Genomic DNA, 21,142 nt, shown 5'->3' with positions numbered 1-21,142 from the left:
CGTAATAAGGCAGCACTACAAATATGACATCATGAGATTATTTGTGAAACCTGCAACAATGTTCAAACCCACGAGCTCCTAAAAGACGTCTGCACCAGGTGACCGAGCCGAGACCGACATCTGAACTTCTACTTCTACTTCTACCGCTCTCCTCTCCCGGTACCACCACACCGAACGTGACGGACCGAGCTTTCTCTGGTTCTGAACGTCTCCTCTGCGAAACGACAGGGGAGTTTGGTTTTCACTCACTCAGCTGGTGTGTGCGGTACAGTTATGTAAGAGACGAGAAGAGTAAAGGTGGTTCAGCGCACTACATCTGGGGACATACTGTACATAAACACAGCCAAAGCCACTTATTCTACACTTATAGAGGCTTTGCACCGTCACGTGTCGCCCATGGCAACGGTAACTACGCCGCCGTGACACCGGGCAACACTATGTCATTGACTTCAGCAGCATCGGAGAAACATGGGCAGGTTTTGTTGTGTATTTGGTTGTTCTAGACGCTCTGAAAGGGATAAAACGAATAGTTTCTTCACTGTTCCTCTGGAAATGACTCATCAGGATCAAACAAGGGAATTATCGAAAAAAAGACGGGAATTACGTCTAGAGAACATAAACCGCAAAGAGATTTCCTATGGTACCATCAAGACACCTGAAGTTTTATCAAGGTATTTGCTATTTAAATTGTTTCATAGTTTATTTAATGAGAGAAGCACATTTACTGAACTAAAAAAAAAAAAAAACATTTGCAGTGTGAGTGGCAGTAGAAACTGTATCTTCCAACGCACATATAAACATGTCACTCGTCGTAGGACCATGTTTTCTTTATTGTCTTGTTTATCCACAACTATGTCTTCTAGAATTAATCTCTTTTTGCGAGCGGATCTTTCTAACATTCGCGAGGATCTTTTCATGGCCGATTCTTTCGAGGTTCGGGTCACAGACTCTTCGACTCGTGCGTCGTGTTGATCACAGGAGCCCAGTGTGGGTTCGTTGAATCGTAAACTAGTGCGGGTTTTCCTGGATAAATTAATGACATTTTAGTTCAGTAAATTTCAACGATTCAACGAACCCACACTGGGCTCCTGTGATCAACGTGACGCACGAGTCGAAGAGTCTGTGAGCCGAACCTCGAAAGAATCGGTCATGAAAAGATCCTCGCGAATGTTAGAAAGATCCGCTCGCAAAAAGTGATTAATTCTAGAAGACATAGTTGTGGATAAACAAGACAATAAAGAAAACATGGTTCCTACGACGAGTGACATGTTTATATTTGCGCTGGAAGATACAGTTTCTACTGCCACTCACACTGCAGATGTTTTCTTTTTACATTTTAGTTCAGTAAATGTGCTTCTCTCATTAAATAAACTATGAAACAATTTAAATAGCAAATACCTTGATGAAACTTCGGGTGTCTTAGTGGTACCACTGGACGTCTCTTTGCGGTTTATGTTCTCTAGCCATAATCTGCGTCTTTATTTCGATAATTCCCTTGTTTGATCCTGATGAGTCATTTCCAGAGCAACAGTGAAGAAACTAATCGTTTTATCCCTTTCAAAGCATCTAGAACAACCAAATACACAACAAAACCTGCCCATGTTTCTCCGATGCTGCTGAAGTCAATGACATAGTGTTGCCCGGTGTCACGGCGGCGTAGTTACCGTTACCATGGGCGACACGTGACGGTGCAAAGCCTCTATTTTCTCCTGTAGTCTTGTTTTCAGCTCAAACTGTCCAGCGTCGAGTCAGATTTCAAGGCCCTGTACCTGATTTCATTTGAGTCTTGTCTCATTACAGATATATATTGTTTTGTTTAAGCAGCTTTTGAGGTCAAAATAATGTTAGCATGCTAGTTGTTGTTCGCTTTACAGTCACAGAAAAACTCCACTCTGGTCTCTGAAGAGTTGTGAAAAGCACTTAGTTTAGTAGAAATCAGGTACAGCACATTTCTATTCGCTTGCTGTTCGGGGACTGTATTTCAAAACCGGAATTTCTCCGTTGTGGGACAAAAAAAGGTTCTCATTCTTTGGATTTGAAATGATATAACCTTGGTATTTAACAGGGCTGAACGATCTGTTGTCGTGGACCGAAAATATGCGGCAGTGGCTCAGTCGGTAGAGCGTTCGTTGACTGATCGGTTGGCGGTTCGAATCCCGCTCTCGACATAAAAAACGTCACGGGTTGAGCGATCAGATCCACCGACTTCCAGCTCTCACTTCAGATGAATGCTGTCGTTGTGTCCTTGGGCAAGACACTTAACCCACCTCGCCCCCAGTGTTTGCATACGCTGGTGTGTGAATATGCGTGTGAATGGTTGAGTGGTTCCTTGTTGTAAAGCGCTTTGAGAGTCTTGAAGGTGGAAAACTGCTATGGAAAAATGTGACCAAAATCACAAAGTTTGCGAACTCCATAACTGCAAAAATGAATCAGATCTGTGTGAATCTATATGAAACCTCTGTTCAAACTGTTTCTCTTCCCAACGGAATTGGAAAATAGTGAGAGGTGAAGGTGATGGGCAGGATTGATCCACAGGAAGAACCAAAAAGGAAAACTTTGACTGCCAAAGAAATCCAAAGAAAGTATGTGACGCGACGACAAAGCAAAACCCCGTTTGTGAGTCGAGAGGTGCAGAAGACAAACAGACTGAGCTGCACTTTCTTTTTCTTGTGGTTTTACAGCAACATCACGTCTTGGTCTCTTTGCAGTGGAAGGTGTTTCTTGGTGAACAGTTGGTGCTTTTCACTTTGACGTTGACTTTTTAAGTTGAATGAGGGATCGGGATTTTGCTTTGTTGTCGCTCCACATACAAAATGTTCTCTGCAAACTCGGGATGATTTCTTAGGCCAGGAGTGTCAAACTCATTTTGGTCCGGGGCCATATCCAACCTACTTTGATCCCAAAGGGGCCGGATCAGAAAACTCATGTCATATAAACCCCCAAAATAACATTAAGTTCAAATATTTGTGCAGAGAAACACAAAATACAGAAATATTTTTTAATTGATGAACTCTTTCTTTTACAAAATATAATATTATGAACAACCTGAAACTTTAAGAAAAATCCAATTTCAACACAATGTTTTAACATTAACTTGTATGTAAATAGGAATAAATCCATTTTTGTTGTAAAATCCTGCACTCGGCTCCACTTTTCTCATGTTGGACATTTTTCTGATGAGGGTGTCACGGTCAACAGTCAAAACGATCGTCCTTTAAGAGCGTTTGGAAAGAGACAAGTCTTCATTTGTGCTGCTCTGGTGGGAGGGGCCACGTACAGAGACGCTGGAGACGCTGCTGTGATAAACACCACAGAAAATTAACAAGATTTTAATAAAAAATATAATTTAAAATATTTTAGTAGAAAATCAGCCAAGGGCCAGATTAAAGGTCTTGGAGGGCCGGATCTGGCCCCCGGGCCGTATGTTTGACACCTGTGTCTTAGGCAGACAAATGTTTCCTTTTTGGTTCTTCCTGTGGATCAATCCTGCTCATCGCCTTCACCTTTCACTACTTTTCAGTTCCGTTGGGAAGAGAAACAGTTTGAACGGAGGTTTGCAGTCACACACATCTGATTCACTTTTGGATTTATGGAGTTCGCAAACTTTCCAAAGCCCGTTTCTCGGTTGTTAGAACATCCAACAACCACACAATTAACGATGTCCGAATCCCAAAACTAAAACATGACAATATCAGAACCAGAAACAAAAACGACATGGTTCAAAAGACTTGAAAAGATCGACTTTGACAATAGACGCATCCACTGGGAAAACAAACATGACGGTTTGATGCTCACTTTATCGGAAAATGACCGAAACTCCGAAATTCGTGATGCACGTATTGAAACTAGAGCTACAAGATTAATTGCGATACTTTCATGAATAAAATAACGCGTCGTATTCTGCGTAAAAACTGCAAACCCTGTAGTTCTGTGATTCTCGAGTTTGAGTTCATTAGATTTTCAGTCACGTTTGAACTTGTAACCGAATCCTATTATTAAAACATAAACCAAAATGCAAATCTAACCCTCGCGGTTGTTAATCATCTCCTCAACACGAGCGTTCCTCCTTTGGTCCCCAGATGTAGATCCGAAAGCACCTGCCTGGCACACCGCGACGAAGACCACTGAGGAGATGAAGCACCCATTGAGAATGACTTGAGTTCTGCTACATCTTCTGTTCACAGGAAAGAGAAAGAGAGGGGGGGGGGGCTACCAGGATACAAAGTTCTACAAAACCAGCTTGTTCTTTATAAAAAAAAAAAAAAGAAAAAAGAAAAAACAACTGTTAGAAAGTCTGCATTTTAAACAACCCAGTATCTGTGTGACGTGGTTAGGCTCGGAGAAGCGTCGGCACGAGACGGCGTTACTGAAAACCGTGAGCGATTATGAATTTAAAAGTGCACCGTGTAACATTTTATCGCCATGGAGACGCTGCTGCTTGGCCTGGAATGTTCCACAGTATGGCCCCGAAGAAAGGACATGATGCAGAATTAAAGGTTGTATAGAGGATTTTTTTAAGGGAAGAGAAATACCGCGACAGTCCTTGTGCGCATTCAGAATTACTGTTGAAGTTTCCTGTCTAGAAGTAATTAAGCGACGTGTCAGTTTTTAGACGCTTCGTCTGCTTCGGTCGCGCCATCGCTGGACGAGATCTCCAAGAATCACCTCAGTTTGGTTTTGCTCTTTGCTCCTTTTCCTCTTCTCTTCTTCTTTCAGCGACCGCAAAAACGGACTTTCTTTTGCGGCGAACCGGTCGTAGATTCTCGTCCGCCGTCGCGACAAACTTTGTGCGAAATGCGAGTCAGTTACACTAGGGAGTTTGATTGACGACCTAACAGCCAATAGAAAATGAGGGAGCCTCGTTTTCTATTGGCTGATGTTTATCTGGCCTCAACACGTCCACAGTTGATAGATTTTCGTTCTTTTTTTTTTGGTCATCATAATTACAAAGCTGCTGCGTCTCTGTAACGGTGTTTTAATCTTTCACTGACAATTTGAAACTAAAAAAAAAATCCTCCATACAACCTTTAAAAGATTTTTTGTCGTCCACGCATGTTTATGTAGTTTTGCGATCTCTCCTGAGCCTTGGTCGAACCATCTACTGTAAGTTTTTGTGTTTTTTTTGTCCAAAAATATAAAAAAAAACGTGATATAAAACTGTACGCAGCAACTTGATAAACCTGACTGTGTTGTGATGGGCAAAGAGTAAAGGGGGAGGAGACTAAGGCTACGTTCAGACTGCAGGGCTTAACGCTCAATTCTGATGTTTTTGGTGAAATCCGATGTTTTTGCGACGTCGTTCACATTTCCAATTAAATGTGACTTGTATGTGACTCCAGTGTGAACATTAAACGGCCCAAAAGTGTCCCGCATGTGACACTGGAGACACGACGACGTCAACCGCAGCGAGCGTCTCTGTGTTTACAGAAGTTGTCCAAACATGGACGCAGCATCGAGCACCTGGAGATTTTAAAGTTCCTCTCGTACCGGAGCCAGAACATGAACAACTTACTTGTTTTAAGGAGGAGATTGAGAAGGAGAAGGACGAGGTTTTTGGTCGTGGTGTTTTGTGGTTCAGTCCGTTGAAAGGAACATGTGGATGTGGAGACGGAGCCAAGAGTGGTGAGTGGTGATGTGCTTCGCTTCAGTGACACGGAGTTTGTTAACAATTTTCACCTACTTCAGCGCAGAATAGTGACGTTTGTGTCTTGTTGATAACGTGTAGGTGGATGAATGCACTTTGACCGTTCAGACTGAAGTCACATGTCAAAAGATCAGATATGTATCAGTTTCAGGAGCACATATCCAAGTGTCCTGGGTCACATTTGAAAAAATCTGATCTGTGTCGTTCAGACTGTCATTAAAAGATCAGATACAGGAACATAGAAGCCAAAAAAATCAGATTTGGGTCACTTCAGGCTGCAGTCTGAACACAGTCTAAGTCGCACTTTTTTTCATGGTTTGGGTGTTTCCGGTGCGACTTCTATATTAAAATGTTTTTGGTGAAGTGTGGAGAGGTTCTAGTCTTGTGTGTGAGGATCTGCTGCTCCTGTTCCTCCTGTACCACTGTCACTTGGCTCTACTGCGCATGTCTCCTGCAGAAAGAGCCTCTGTCCTGTCTGTATCATGTCAGTCGATCGCACCGTTACTTCTGCACCACTGAACAATTTAACATTTAAACAAACTTATAAAGACACTGAGAAGACTGAACACAAATGCCTCCAAAAAACTAAATCAGATTTTGCAGATTACAAACTGCAAGTCGTGAAAATCTGCAGCTGAAAACGGAAATCGAGCAGCGGAAAGAAAGTTTGGAGTGAGAGAGAAACTCGTGACACCGGGAGGATGAACCATGAAACTTTCCTGAAGTCGCTGGATGGACGGACAAAGCCTGGACTTCAGTGACACCGAAACCATCCTGTCGGGATTCAGAAAGACCCGAATAATGACCTGGTCCCTGAAGGGTTGAACAGGTTTTGTATTCACCCTGTGTGTCTGTCCACCTGCGATAATTCCACCATTTATAGCCCGATTGTCACCAAATTTGGTACGTGGGTCAAGCCCTCGTTTCCGATGCCGCAAAAAAAAAGGTTGGTGATGAACTGATTTCATTTGAGGTCACACGGGTCAGTTGAAAGGTCACGCTGTTATAAAGGATCGGCAACTTCGGCAATTTCTGAACCATCTGCAGGCGAAAATATTCACCCAATCGTCACACAAGCCCCACCGACGGCTCATGGAGAATCCGTGCATCATTCATTCGTTCATTTTTCAATATAAAACTGAAAATGAAAAATCAACAGTTTTTTTTTTCTTCATTATTTGTCTCCAAAACCAAAATGAAAAAACAGATAATGATTCGGGACAGCGGGACCAGACCAGGACTGAGACCGGGAATGAGACCAGCCCAGGACCAGACCGAGACCAAGACCAGACCCGGACCAGACCGAGACCAGACCGGGACCAGACTGGGACCAGACCGAGACTGACCGAGACTGAGACCAGCCCAGGACCAGACCGAGACCAGACTGAGACTGAGACCAGACCAGGACCAGAGTGGGACCAGGACCAGACTGGGACCAGACCGAGACTGACCGAGACTGAGACCGGGACTGAGACCGAGACCGAGAACAGGCCGGGACCAGACTGAGACCAGACTGAGACTGAGACCAGACCAGGACCAGAGCGGGACCAAGACCAGACCCGGACCAGACCGAGACCAGACCGGGACCAGACTGGGACCAGACCGAGACTGAGACCGGGACTGAGACTGAGAACAGGCCGGGACCAGACTGAGACCAGACTGAGACCAGACCAGGACCAGAACGGGACCAAGACCAGACCCGGACCAGACCGAGACCAGACTGGGACCAGACTGGGACCAGACCGAGACTGATTGAGACTGAGACCGGGACTGAGACCGAGAACAGGCCGGGACCAGACTGAGACCAGACTGAGACTGAGACCAGACCAGGACCAGAGCGGGACCAAGACCAGACCCGGACCAGACCGAGACCAGACCGGGACCAGTCCGAGACTGACCGAGACTGAGACCGGGACCAGACCGGAGGCTCAGAGCCCACGTCAGGGCTGGAGCTCGAAGCTGAGGCTTGGACCCCGCAGAGGCTCTCAGTCCGCTCTGGTCCCTCTCTGGTCCCGGTCTGGTCTTGGTGGCAGTCCCACTCTGGTCCTGGACCTGGATCAGACCTGGTTCGGTCCATATTCGGCGCAAAAGTCCGACATCGCAGTCACAGACGTCACGTAAATGGGAAACGGGCGTTATCCCTTTTTTCCATTTTTCATTTAAACACAAAATCGAAAACTGAAAAAACGAATCATTATCTGTTTTATCATTTTGGTTTTGGAGACAAATAATGAAGAAAACAGTTGATTTTTAATTTTCTTTCTTTTTATATTGAAAAACGAATGAACGAATGACACACAGATTATGGGGGACCAGGTCACTATCTCTGATCGTGCTTGTTCTAACTGGAACTGACGCTGAGTCTGACGACAGCGACACAGAAGAGTTTGCGTCGCTCTGTTTACCTCCGGAGGTCGAGGCCGAGTTGCTCAGAAGTGACACCGAGGATGAAGAATTGAGTGGATTTAGTGATTTGGAGTGAGATGGAGAGTTTGTTAAACTTGTTCTGTTGTTTATGTTATAGTTTATCTGAAGAACTGTTCATATGTGACGTTAACAGTCTGTTGTTCTCTCTTCTACTGTTTTTACTACAACTTGACTTTTAAGATGAAATGTCGGTTCCTGGTCTCTGATTTTATAAAATAAATTTCCCCCAAAAGTGCGACTTATATATGTTTTTTTTCTTCTTCATTACACATTTTTTGGCTGGTGCGATACCCTTTCTTCGGTACCATATTGTGGAAAATAACAGGCCAAGAAACAGCATCTCCACGGCGGCAGAACCCCAACCTGAAAAGTTACACAGTGCCCCTTTAATAAAACAAATTTATTTTTTTCTCACAACCTCCTGGCACTGTCCCAGTAGTTTAGACAAAATGATGAATCCGTAAAATTGCTTGTTTGGCACATTTATATATCAGACGGAAAGCTCTTGACATCAACGTAACATCTGACTGCATGTATGACCGCGTGTCCCTAAATCTTATCTAGACTTCCCGCCGCCCGGACACTAAAGTGGTTCAAGAAGTCCCCCCAAAAAAACAGCCGCCGATTCAGCTTCTAACCGCCCGGCGTGGTGGAGCGGCGGCTCTAGTCTGAGCTCTAGGATGATCAAGCTAAAGACCGCACCCTACGGACGTAAGATGAGCGGCGTCTGAGCGTTAGTTCGAAGCCGACGTCGACGGAGGGAACGACCGAACGCAACTCCCGCTCGCTCGTTTCGTCTGGCCCTCGCCTCGTCGCGGCAAATCAAAACTTAAACGACGTCCTTCGCGAAGAAGAACCCGAAGCGCGAGATGACGTCGCTCTTTTTGGTCCCGACAAACGCAGTTCTTACGTCGAGCTGCCGGTTCTGTTCCCGTCCCAGGTTTGTAGAGTCTAACACGTATCGCGCTTAAATCCATTTGCGTTTACGCTTCCGAGCTCGTTCTTGGTCCTTTTCCGAGAGTCACATTGAGGTGACGCTGTCGAGAAGATTTCATATTTCCACAGGAAACATCTGGCGGCGGGGGGGGGGTTCACTCGGGGGGAGTCCGGCTGACCCCAGAGCTCGAGGGTGTCTCCGGCCCCGCGTGGACCGTGGGCGTGACGGTGTTCGCCGACGGAAGGGGGGGGGACGGGGTGGGGGGGCGTCCGCTAGGCCATGGTCTCCTTGCCGGGCAGTCTGCGGTCATTGAAGGTGTGCATGTTGATGACCTCTTCGGTTTTGACGATGACCGGGGGCTGGGGCTTCTGTTTGAGACGCCGCTGACACTTGAGGGACACGCGCAGCTCGTCCATCATGGCGCTGCAGAAGGAACGCTGTGGACGACAAAAACACGAGGACGTTAGACGGCGGGTAAAACGTGGACATAAATGTAAGATCTGTGGGTCTGTGCAGGGGTGTAGTGTAGTTTAGTCCTGGTTTAGTCCTGGTTTAGACCTGGTTTAGTCCTCGTTTATTCCTGGTTTAGTCCTAGTTTAGTCCTGGTTTAGTCCTGGTTCAGTTCTGGTTCAGTTCTGGTCTAGTCCTGGTTTAGACCTAGTTTAATCCTAGTTTAGTCCTTGGTTAGACCTGGTTTAGTCCTGGTTCAGCCCTGGTTCAATTCTGGTGTAGTCCTCCTGGTTTAATCCTGGTTTAGTCCTGCTTTAGACCTGGTTTAGTCCTCGTTTATTCCTGGTTTAGTCCTGGTTTAGTCCTGGTTTATTCCTGGTTTAGTCCTAGTTTAGTCCTGGTTTAGTCCTGGTTACCTGGTTTTAGTCCTCTGGTTTATTCCTGGTTTAGTCCTGGTTTACCTGGTTTAGACCTGGTTTAGTCCTCGTTTATAGTCCCTGGTTTAGTCCTGGTTTAGTCCTGGTTTAGTTTAGTCCTGGTTTAGTTTAGTCCTGGTTTAGTCCTGGTTTAGACCTGGTTTAGTCCCTGGTTTATTCCTGGTTTAGTCCTAGTTTACCTAGTTTAGTCCTGGTTTAGTCCTGGTTTAGACCTGGTTTAGACCTGGTTTAGTCCTGGTTTATTCCTGGTTTAGTCCTGGTTTAGTTTAGTCCTGGTTTAGTCCTGGTTTAGTCCTGGTTTAGTCCTGGTTTAGACCTAGTTTAATCCTAGTTTAGTCCTTGGTTAGACCTGGTTTAGTCCTGGTTCAGCCCTGGTTCAATTCTGGTGTAGTCCTCCTGGTTTATTCCTGGTTTAGTCCTAGTTTAGACCTGGTTTAGACCTGGTTTAGTCCTCGTTTATTCCTGGTTTAGTCCTGGTTTAGTCCTCGTTTATTCCTGGTTTAGTCCTAGTTTAGTCCTGGTTTAGACCTGGTTTAGTCCTCGTTTATTCCTGGTTTAGTCCTAGTTTAGACCTGGTTTAGTCCTCGTTTATTCCTGGTTTAGTCCTGGTTTAGACCTGGTTTAGTCCTGGTTTAGTCCTGGTTTATCCTGGTTTCCTGGTTCCTGGTTTAGTCCTCGTTTATTCCTGGTTTTAGTCCTAGTTTAGTCCTGGTTTAGACCTGGTTTAGTCCTGGTTAGTCCTGGTTATTCCTGGTTTAGTCCTAGTTTAGTCCTGGTTTAGACCTGGTTTATCCTGTTTAGTCCTGGTTTAGTCCTGGTTAGTCCTGGTTAGTCCTGGTTTATTCCTGGTTTAGTTTGGTTTAGTCCTGGTTTAGTCCTGGTTTAGTCCTGGTTTAGTCCTGGTTTAGTTTAGTCCTGGTTTAGTCCCTTTATTCCTGGTTTAGTCCTGGTTTAGTCCTGGTTTAGTCCTGGTTTTTAGACCTGGTTTAGTCCTGGTTTAGACCTAGTTTAGGGGTTGTGGTGAAGTCTCATGTCACGGCGGGTAAAACGTGGACATAAATGTAAGATCTGTGGGTCTGTGCAGGGGTGTAGTGTAGTTTAGTCCTGGTTTAGTCCTTCTTTATTCCTGGTTTAGTCCTGGTTTAGTCCTGTTTAGTTTAGTCCTGGTTTATTCCTGGTTTAGTCCTAGTTTAGTCCTGGTTTAACCTGGTTTAGTCCTGGTTTAGACCTGGTTTACGGTTTAGTCCTGGTTAGTAGTCCTGGTTTGTAGTTTAGTCCTGGTTTAGTCCTGGTTTAGTCCTGGTTTAGTCCTAGTTTAGGGGTTGTGGTGAAGTCTCATGTCACGGCGGGTAAAACGTGGACATAAATGTAAGATCTGTGGGTCTGTGCAGGGTGTAGTGGACGTGGTACGTGGGAGTTCACCGTCCAGACTCTTCCTCCCGACGTGAGATATGAAAAAAATAACAAATATAAAAAATCTACAACTCAAATGTCAAACCGGAGCGATTGGGAATGAAAACAAACTGCACAGGCTCATGAAATCTGCAGAACTGAACCAGGACTAAACCAGGTTTAAACCAGGTCTAAGCCAGGACTAAACCAGAATGTTGGGTGACTGTCATGTCTAAAATTATTCCTGGTTTAGTCCTGTTTTAGATCTGGTTTAGTCCTGGTTCAGTTCTGGTCTAGTCCTGGTTTAGACCTGTTTTAGTCCTAGTTTAGTCTTGTTTAGACATGATTCAGTCCTGGTTTAGTCCTAGTTTAGTCCTGGTTTACTCCTGGTTTAGACCTGGTTTAGTCCTCGTTTATTCCTGGTTTATTCCTAGTTTAGTCCTGGTTTAGTCCTGGTTCAGTTCTGGTTCAGTTCTGGTCTAGTCCTGGTTTAGACCTGTTTTAGTCCTAGTTTAGTCTTGGTTTAGACCTGGTTTAGTCCTGGTTCAACTCTGGTTTAGTCCTTGTTTAGCCATGATTCAGTCCTGGTTTAGTCCTAGTTTAGTTCTGGTTTAGTCCTGGTTTAGTCCTGGTTTAGACCTGGTTTAGTCCTCGTTTTTCCTGGTTTAGTCCTAGTTTAGTCCTGGTTTAGTCTGGTTCAGTTCTGTTTTCAGTCTGGTCTAGTCCTGGTTTAGACCTAGTTTAATCCTAGTTTAGTCCTTGGTTAGTCCTGGTTTAGTCTCCTGGTTTAGTCCTGGTTAGTTTTTAGTCCTGCTTTAGACCTGGTTTAGACCTGGTTCAACTTTGGTTTAGTCCTTGTTTAGACATGATTCAGTCCTGGTTTAGTCCTAGTTTAGTCCTGTCTTAGTCCTGGTTCAATCCTGGTTTTAGTCCTGTTTTAGTCCTAGTTTAGTCCTGTTTTAGTCCTAGTTTTAGTCCTGTTTAGTCCTAGTTTTAGTCCTGTTTAGTCTCTGGTTTAGTCCTGTTTTTTTAGACCGGTTTAGTCCTGTTCCTAGTTTAGTTTAGCTGGTTTATCCTGGTTTAGTCCTGTTTAGTCCTGGATCCTGGTTTAGTCCTGTTTTAGTCCTTATGTTTAGTCCTGTTTAGTCCTGTTTCAGTCCTGGTTCAGTCCTGGTTTCAGTCCTGTTCAGTCCTGTTTTAGAGTCCTGGTTCCTGTTTTAGTCCTGTTTAGTCCTGTTTAGTCCTGGTTTAGTCCTGGTTTAGTCCTGGTTTAGTCCTGTTTTAGTCCTGTTTTAGTCCTGGTTTTAGTCCTGTTTTTAGTCCTGTTTAGTCCTGTTTAGTCCTGTTTTAGTCCTGGTGAGTCCTGTCCTTTTAGTCCTGGTTTAGTCTGGTTTAGTCTTGGTTTTAGTCCTGTTTAGTCCTGGTTTAGACCTGTTTTAGTCCTGTTTTAGTCCTGGTTTAGTCCTGGTTTGTCCTGGTTTAGTCCTGGTTTAGTCCTGGGTTTAGTCCTAGTTTTAGTCCTGGTTTAGTCCTGGTTTAGTCCTGGTTTAGTCCTGGTTTAGTCCTGGTTTTAGTCCTGGTTTAGTCCTGGTTTAGTCCTGTTTTAGTCCTGTTTAGTCCTGGTTTAGTCCTGGTTTAGTCCTGGTTTTAGTCCTGTTTAGTCCTGGTTTAGTCCTAGTTTAGTCCTGTTTAGTCCTGTTTAGTCCTGGTTCAGTCCTGGTTCAGTCCTGTTTAGTCCTGTTTTTTAGTCCTGTTTTAGTCCTGTTTAGTCCTGTTTTTTAGTCCTGGTTTAGTCCTGGTTTAGTCCTGTTTTAGTCCTGTTTAGTCCTTTTAGTCCTGTTTTAGTCCCATGTTTATGTTTAGTCCTGGTTTAGTCCTGGTTTAGTCCTGTTTTAGTCCTGGTTTAGTCAGTCTGTGTTTTAGTCCTGTTTAGTCCTGGTTTAGTCTGTTTAGTTTAGTCTGTTTTAGTCCTGGTTTAGTCCTGGTTTAGTCCTGGTTTAGTCCTGGTTTAGTCCTGGTTTAGTCCTGTTTAGTCCTGGTTTAGTCCTGGTTTAGTCCTGGTTTAGTCCTGGTTTAGTCCTGGTTTAGTCCTTTTAGTCCTGGTTTAGTCCTGGTTTAGTCTGGTTTAGTCCTGGTTTAGTCCTTAGTCCTGGTTTAGTCCTGGTTTAGTCCTGTTTTAGTCCTGGTTTAGTCCTGGTTTCCTGGTAGTCCTGGTTTAGTCCTGGTTTAGTCCTGGTCCTGGTTTAGTCCTGGTTTAGTCCTGTTTAGTCCTGGTTTAGTCCTGGTTTAGTCCTGGTTTTCCTGTTAGTCCTGTTTAGTCCTGGTTTAGTCCTGTTTTAGTCCTGTTTTAGTCTTATTTTAATCCTGTTTTAGTCCCTGTTTTAGTCCCGGTTCAGTCTGAGTTCAACCCTGGTTCAGTCCTAGTTTAGACCTGTTTTAGTCCTAGTTTAGTCTTATTTTAGTCCTGTTTTAGTCCTGGTTCAATCCTGGTTTAGTCCTGTTTTATTCTTGGTTTAGTCTTAGTTCAGTCCTGGTTTAGTCCTAGTTTAGTCCATGTTTAGTCCTGGTTTCAGTCCTGGTTTAGTCCTGGTTTAGTCCTGTGACTCTTTAATACCTCAACTCTTTTCTCTTTTCTTAATCCTCCACCTTCAGACGTTCACACTTTCACTTTCACTCCTTCACAAACAAACAAACAAACAAACAAACAAACAAACAAACAGCAGCTTCGTGTCTCGTCGTCTCCTCCCACTCGCCGTCAGAATCCGCTGCAGCCGCGGCGTCTTTCCCTGTGACGCCGGCGCTCGTCGTTAAGCGTTTTATTGTTTTATTGGATTAGTGAAGCGGCACATGAACGAAAAAAAACATTCTGAACGAGTCGAGAGAGAAAGATCAAGAGTTTTAAACAGACTAAACCAGGACTAAAACAGGACTAAAACAGGACTAAACAGGACTAAAACAGGACTAAACCAGGACTAAAACAGGTCTAAAACAGGACTAAACAGGACTAAACCAGGACTAAACCAGGACTAAACCAGGACTAAACCAGGACTAAACCAGGACTAAAACAGGACTAAACCAGGACTAAAACAGGACTAAACCAGGACTAAAACCAGGACTAAACCAGGACTAAACCAGGACTAAACCAGGACTAAAACAGGACTAAAACAGGACTAAAACCAGGACTAAACAGGACTAAAACAGGACTAAACCAGGACTAAACCAGGACTAAAACAGGACTAAACCAGGACTAAACAGGACTAAAACAGGACTAAACCAGGACTAAACCAGGACTAAACCAGGACTAAACCAGGACTAAACAGGACTAAAACAGGACTAAAACCAGGACTAAAACAGGACTAAACCAGGACTAAAACAGGACTAAAACAGGACTAAACCAGGACTAAAACAGGACTAAACCAGGAACCAGGACTAAAACAGGACTAAAACAGGACTAAAACCAGGACTAAACCAGGACTAAACCAGGACTGAACCAGGACTGAAACCAGGACTAAACCAGGACTAAACCAGGACTAAACCAGGACTAAAACAGGACTAAACCAGGACTAAACCAGGACTAAAACCAGGACTAAAACAGGACTAAACCAGGACTAAACCAGGACTAAACCTAACCAGGACTAAACCAGGACTAACAGGACTAAACCAGGACTAAACCAGGACTAAAACCAGGACTAAACCAGGACTAAAACCAGGACTAAACCAGGACTAAACCAGGACTAAACTAAAACAGGACTAAAACAGGACTAAACCAGGACTAAACATGACTAAACCAGGACTAAAACAGGACTAAAACCAGGACTAAAACAGGTCTAAACCAGGACTAAACCAGGACTAAACCAGGACTAAACCAGGACTAAACCAGGACTAACCAGGACTAAACCAGGACTGAACCAGGACTAAACCAGGACTAAAACCAGGACTAAACCAGGTCTAAACCAGGACTAAACCAGGACTAAACCAGGACTAAACCAGGACTAAACCAGGACTGAACCAGGACTAAACCAGGTCTAAACCAGGACTAAACCAGGACTAACTAAACAGGACTAAACCAGGACTGAACCAGGACTAAACCAGGTCTAAACCAGACTAAACCAGGACTAAAACAGGACTAAACCAGGACTAAAACCAGGTCTAAACCAGGACTGAACCAGGACTAAACCAGGACTAAACCAGGACTAAACCAGGACTAAAACCAGGACTAAACCAGGACTAACCAGGACTAAACCAGGTCTAAACCAGGACTAAACCAGGACTAAACCAGGACTAAACCAGGACTAAACCAGGTCTAAACCAGGACTAAACCAGGACTAAACCAGGACTAAACCAGGACTAAACCAGGACTAAACCAGGACTAAACCAGGACTAAAACAGGTCTAAACCAGGACTAAACCAGGACTAAACCAGGTCTACTAAACCAGGTCTAAACCAGGACTAAACCAGGTCTAAACCAGGGACAAAAACCAGGACTGAACCAGGACTAAACCAGCAGGACTAAACCAGGACTAAACCAGGACTGAACCAGGACTAAACCAGGACTAAACAGGACTAAAACCAGGACTAAACCAGGACTGAACCAGGACTAAACCAGGACTAAACCAGGACTAAACAGGACTAAAACAGGACTAAACCAGGTCTAAACCAGGTCTACGTTACATTCACGTCTCACGTTGCGCTGAGCTAATTTTGCACCACATGAATAATTAAAGGTCGTGATCAACAGGAGTCCGGTCGTTCCCGGTGCCGCGGCTTCTGCACCGACACAAGGAGCCGTGAGGAGACGTGAATCACCACGAGGAAAACAGAGCAGATAAAAAAAACAAAAACAAAAAAACAAAAACATAAGCGCGGTTTGATTTCGAGTTAAACGGAGGAAGAGGAGGAAGAAAAGAACTGAAAGGACGGGAATTCAGAGCGAGTTTAACGGAGCTTTGGAGGCGTTTAAACGAAGTCGCTTATCGGAATCTGTGTGTCGTTAGTTCATTTGTTTTTTCAAAATAAAACCAAAAATAAGAAAATGAAAAAAACAAAAAAAAACTATGATTTTCTTCATTATTTGTAAGTAAATAAGTCCCCATTTATCTAGTGCTTTTCACTTTCGATTTACAGACAGATTAAACCAGGACTAAACCAGGACTAAACCAGGACTAAACCAGGTCTAAAACAGGTCTAAACCAGGACTAAACCACGATTAAACCAAGACTAAAACAGGACTAAAACAGGTCTAAACCAGGACTAAAACAGGACTAAACCAGGTCTAAACCAGGACTAAACCAGGACTAAACCAAGTCTAAAACAGGACTAAACCGGGACTGAACCTGGTCTAAACCAGGATTAAATTGGGACTAAACCAGGACTAAACCAGGTCTAAACCAGGACTAAACCGGGTCTAAACCAGGATTAAACCGGGACTAAACCGGGACTAAACCAGGACTAACCAGGACTAAACCACTAAACCAGGACTAAACCAGGACTAAACCAGGACTAAACCAGGACTAAACCAGGACTAAACCAGGACTAAACCAGGACTTAATCAGGTCTAAACCAGGACTGGGACTAAACCAGGACTAAACCAGGACTAAACCAGGACTAAACCAAGACTTAATCAGGACTTAATCAGGACTACGTTACATTCACGTCTCCGTCTCTCTTATCGGAGTCTGTGTGTCGTTCGTTCATTTGTTTTTTTGAAAATAAAACCAAAAAAAAGAAAACAAAAAAAAACCCCAAAAAAACAAACAATGATTTTCTTCATTATTTGTAAATAAATAAGTCCCCATTTCTCTAGTGCTTTTCACTTCCGATTTACAGATCATTACATTCAGCATATTTATTATTCATTCAGTCTACAGGCGAGTTTCAGCTGACGTCATTGTTATTAAAAGCCCGTGTTGCTGCTGGGAAATATTTTGGTCGGAGGCAAGAAACACGGTAGCGTCAAACACAGTGCGTAACCTCGCGTATTTATCCCCGATAATGGTAAATTCCTGCTGCATTATCGGACGCACAAATAGAAGCACGGAAGAAGGAAAATGTCTTTTTCATATTCTGAGTGAAAAGAACCACTAACGGTGAATTAAACGACTTTCAAACATCCGCAGAGCAAACGTAGAAGATCCTAACAAACCGTGGACTCCAACAAGTTCAACAACACATCGAGACTCTTGGAGGTTTTCATCTTTTCTGCTGTGAATGACCCAGGAGTTTCCACCAAGTCATTGTGGATGTCGCCCAAGTGAATATTTGTCCAGGTAGTTGGCGATTCTGACCAGAAATTTGGTTTGTTCCACCTTTTGTCGGGGTTGAAAAGGGTGATTTGTCGTCCGTCGATGCTTATGACCAATTTCTGGTCAAATGGTCTTGGGTCCTCTGCCGTTAGAGTGGATAAATAACCGGGATCAATACCCTTTACGTGTTTTCTCGCTCCGTCCGTCATGTTGAATTAGTGTTTCTTGCCGCCGACCAAAATAATTCCCATCATGCAACGCGCGCTTTTGTCAACAATGAAACTCACCTATACCTGGTGATGGTAAACTACTGTTGGAGCCACAGCTGTCGTTTGTTTACAAATGCCACGGAACGCGAAAAAAATGATCTAATGTTATTCTCGCGCAGGTTAACCACTCAGCGATTGAATGAGACGCATCTGAAGCCCTGGATCGCAGCAACTAATGAAGGGACGATAATAACAGCCCACTGCAGTTGTATGGCAGGTTTAGGAGGAACATGTTCTCATGTAGAAGCGATTCTGTTCGCCGTTGAAGCAGGAGTACGAATAAAACGATCTAAATCGTGCACTTCAGTCCCTTGTAAGTGGTTGATGCCAACATCTGTGGCAGAAGGTCCTTATCGTGAACTCTGACAGAACTGAGAACTGAGAGAGTTCTGTTTGTGTTTCTGTCGAAATCATCGTCACATTTGGAGTCTGAGTAGCAGTAGAAACTGTATCTTCCAACTCGCATATAAACATGTCACTCGCCGTAGGACCGATGTTTTCTTTGTTGTCTTGCTTATCCACAACTAAGTCTTCTACAATGAATCGCGTTTTACGAGCAGATCTCTCTAACGTTCGCGAGTATCTTCGCTTCATAGACTGGTGCGGGTTTTCCTGGATAAATGAATGTTTTTCTGTACAGTGAACCCTCGTTTATCGCGGGGATACGTTCCAAAAATAACCCGGGCAATTCAAAAAAAGTTGAAACCGCGAAGTATTTTTTACTGTGATTTTACAATGCAATACTGAACTGCAGAATGAAAAAAAAATAAAACCTCTTTTCAGGCCCAACTATATTAACGTTTTCTTACAAATAACTATAATAGTTTAAGAACGGTGTTGTAAAACATAGTCACAAGGTAGGAGGTTGCAGCGCGTATTTCACAAGCTGCGCCTCTTCGTCCTGACTCCGTTGCGCTGTAGCGTCTTTTTCTACTGAAGGCTGCGCAGGGGTCTTCTCGAGGTCTAGGCTTTTCAGGTTTTAGACATTTGGGTTTTTTGCGCGAACGTAATTTGGCAGAATGTAACTGTTGGCAATGTGACAAATGTAAGCCAATGATTCACTGTAAAAAATTCCGCGAATTGAAGCGCGCGCGAGGATCACTGTAAATGTGCTTCTTTCATTAAATAATCTATGAAACAATTTAAATAGCAAATACCTTGATGAAAGTGACGCGAGCAAACTTCGGGTGACTTGATAGTACCATTAGAAATCTCTTCGCGGTTTATGTTTGCCATAATTCCCGTCTTTTTTTCCCGATAATTCCCTTGTTTGAGATCCCTGATGAGTAATTTCCAGAGGAACATTGAAAAAAACGAATCGTTTTATCCCTTTCAGAGCGACTAGAACAGCCAGACACACAACAAAACCTGCCCATGTTTCTCCGATGTTACTGAAGTGAATGGCATAGCGTTGCCCGGTGTCATGGCGGCGTAGTTACCGTTGCTATGGGGTCACGTGACGGTGCAAAGCCTCTATACCGTGCGCTCTTATTCTAGTCCTGATAAAAGTCAAGATGAAACTGCTTAGAAAAGGACAAGTTGTATCCAGTTATGTGATTTTTTTCCCCCTAATTTTGATACTAGTTTACGTAGGCAAGGCAAGTTTATTTGTACAGCACAATTCGTACACAAAGTAATTCAAAGTGCTTTACAGAATAAGAAATACATTAAAATCATAATAAAAACAAATCAAAACATAAATAATCATGAAGATTAAAATTAAAAAAGAGAGAAGAGTGCGGAATGAAAACCTTTCAGTTATTTGCACAGTTAAACAGAAATGTTTTGAGTCTGGATTTAAACAGCGTCACAGAAGAGTCTGTCTCACATGTTCAGACTGTTCCAGGTTTTAGCTGCATGAACCTGAAACTCTGACTCCCCTTGTTTAGTCGTGACTCTGGGCACCAGCAGGAGTTGGTCCCTGAGCTCCTCAGAGTGTGAGATGTTCATATGACACTAACATGTCACAGATGGACTTTGGTGCTCGGCCATGGAGACACTTGTACAAGCAGAGCTGCTTTAAAGTCTCTGAGCCACAGGAGCCAGAGCAGAGACCTGAGACCAGGACTTATGTGCTCGTACTTCCTAGTTCGAGTCAGGACCCGAGCTGCAGCGTTTCTGGATTTCTGGATGTTCTGGATGTTCTGGATGTTCTGCAGCGTCTCACAGCTCGTTTGGAGAGACCAGTGAGCAGAACATTACAGTATCTAACCTACTGGAGACAAACACATGGATAAGTTTCTCCAAGTCTGATTTAGACAGTAAACCTTTGATTTTTGCTATGTTTTTTAGATGGTAAAAGGCTGCAGATGTTATTGATTTGATGTGGCTGTTAAAGTTCAAGTCTGAGTCCATTATTACCCCGAGATTTCTTGCCTGATTTGAAGGTTTTAGAGAGAGAGACTGGAGGTGATGCTGACACTGTCCCTTTGTTTCTGTGGACCAAACACTATGACTTCAGTCTTGTCAGAGTTTAGCTGGAGAAAGTTGTTTTGCCTCCACACACTGATCTGTTGGACGCAGTGACCAAGTGACTCCACTGGTCCATAGTCTCCTGCTGCCAGAGAGACGTAGATCTGAGTGTCGTCTGCATAACTGTGGTAGGACACGTTATTGCTGCTTATTAACTGACCTAATGGCAGCATGTAGAGATTGAACAACAGGGGGCCCAGGATTGACCCCTGAGGCACCCCACAGGTCAGGGCCATGTGATCTGAGACACAGTTTTCAATTTCAACAAAATACCTAGACTTTGAACACTTTTGTCCCCCTCCTACACAGACCACATAAGACAGACCTTTACCTTCTCCATCTGCGCGTTCTGCTTGGACTTGTAGAGAACTTCTCCCACGGCCACGAACACGGAGAGCACGAGTCCCGCGGCCAGAACGATGAAGATGCCGCCGATGTTCTGCACGCCGAGCGCACTGGCCTCTTTGCTCTCCTCCTCCGGGCAGCCGTTCCCTCTCCACCACTTCTCCTTCATCATGTGCAGCTTCCCCTCCTCCTGCAGCTGCAAGATGGCGATGGTGATCTTGTCTCGGTACGGCGAGCCTGGAGGGACAGAAAGGACGGGAAATGAGATCGTGGACGGGAGGCGGTAAAGTCCAGGGGCACGTTCGGGGACTCGGTGATCGGTGTGTCGTTCGTTCGCTCGTTTTTCAAAATAAAACCGAAAATAAGAAAACGAAAAAGCAACGATTTTCTTCATTATTTGTCTCCAAAACCAAAATGAAACAAACAGATCATGATTTAGATTTTTCAGTTTTTGATTTTGTGTTGAAATGAAAAATGGAAAAAAGGACTGAGACCAGGACCAGACCGGGACCAGACCAGGACTGAGG

The 21,142-nt window shown here is 44.1% G+C and overlaps 1 protein-coding gene across 1 annotated transcript in view; it reads right to left on the bottom strand.

Annotated features, from left to right (window-relative positions):
• Positions 1-9,280: 9,280 nt before the first annotated feature.
• The window catches only part of LOC110153437 (glutamate receptor ionotropic, kainate 2-like), a 238,669-nt gene continuing 226,807 nt past the window's right edge, over positions 9,281-21,142 (bottom strand). Inside the window, exons 19-20 of the mRNA XM_055149757.1 lie at positions 20,602-20,852; positions 9,281-9,445 (exon numbers count right to left, since the gene is read on the bottom strand). Of these exons, the coding sequence (XP_055005732.1) occupies positions 9,281-9,445; positions 20,602-20,852 (416 nt within the window). The remainder of the gene's footprint in view (positions 9,446-20,601; positions 20,853-21,142) is intronic.

Source organism: Boleophthalmus pectinirostris, unplaced genomic scaffold (assembly GCF_026225935.1).
Source record: "Boleophthalmus pectinirostris isolate CB_2022bp ecotype Guang Dong unplaced genomic scaffold, ASM2622593v1 HiC_scaffold_13, whole genome shotgun sequence".
Lineage (NCBI taxonomy): Eukaryota > Metazoa > Chordata > Actinopteri > Gobiiformes > Gobiidae > Boleophthalmus > Boleophthalmus pectinirostris.
This window is presented reverse-complemented; position numbering and strand designations above follow the sequence as displayed.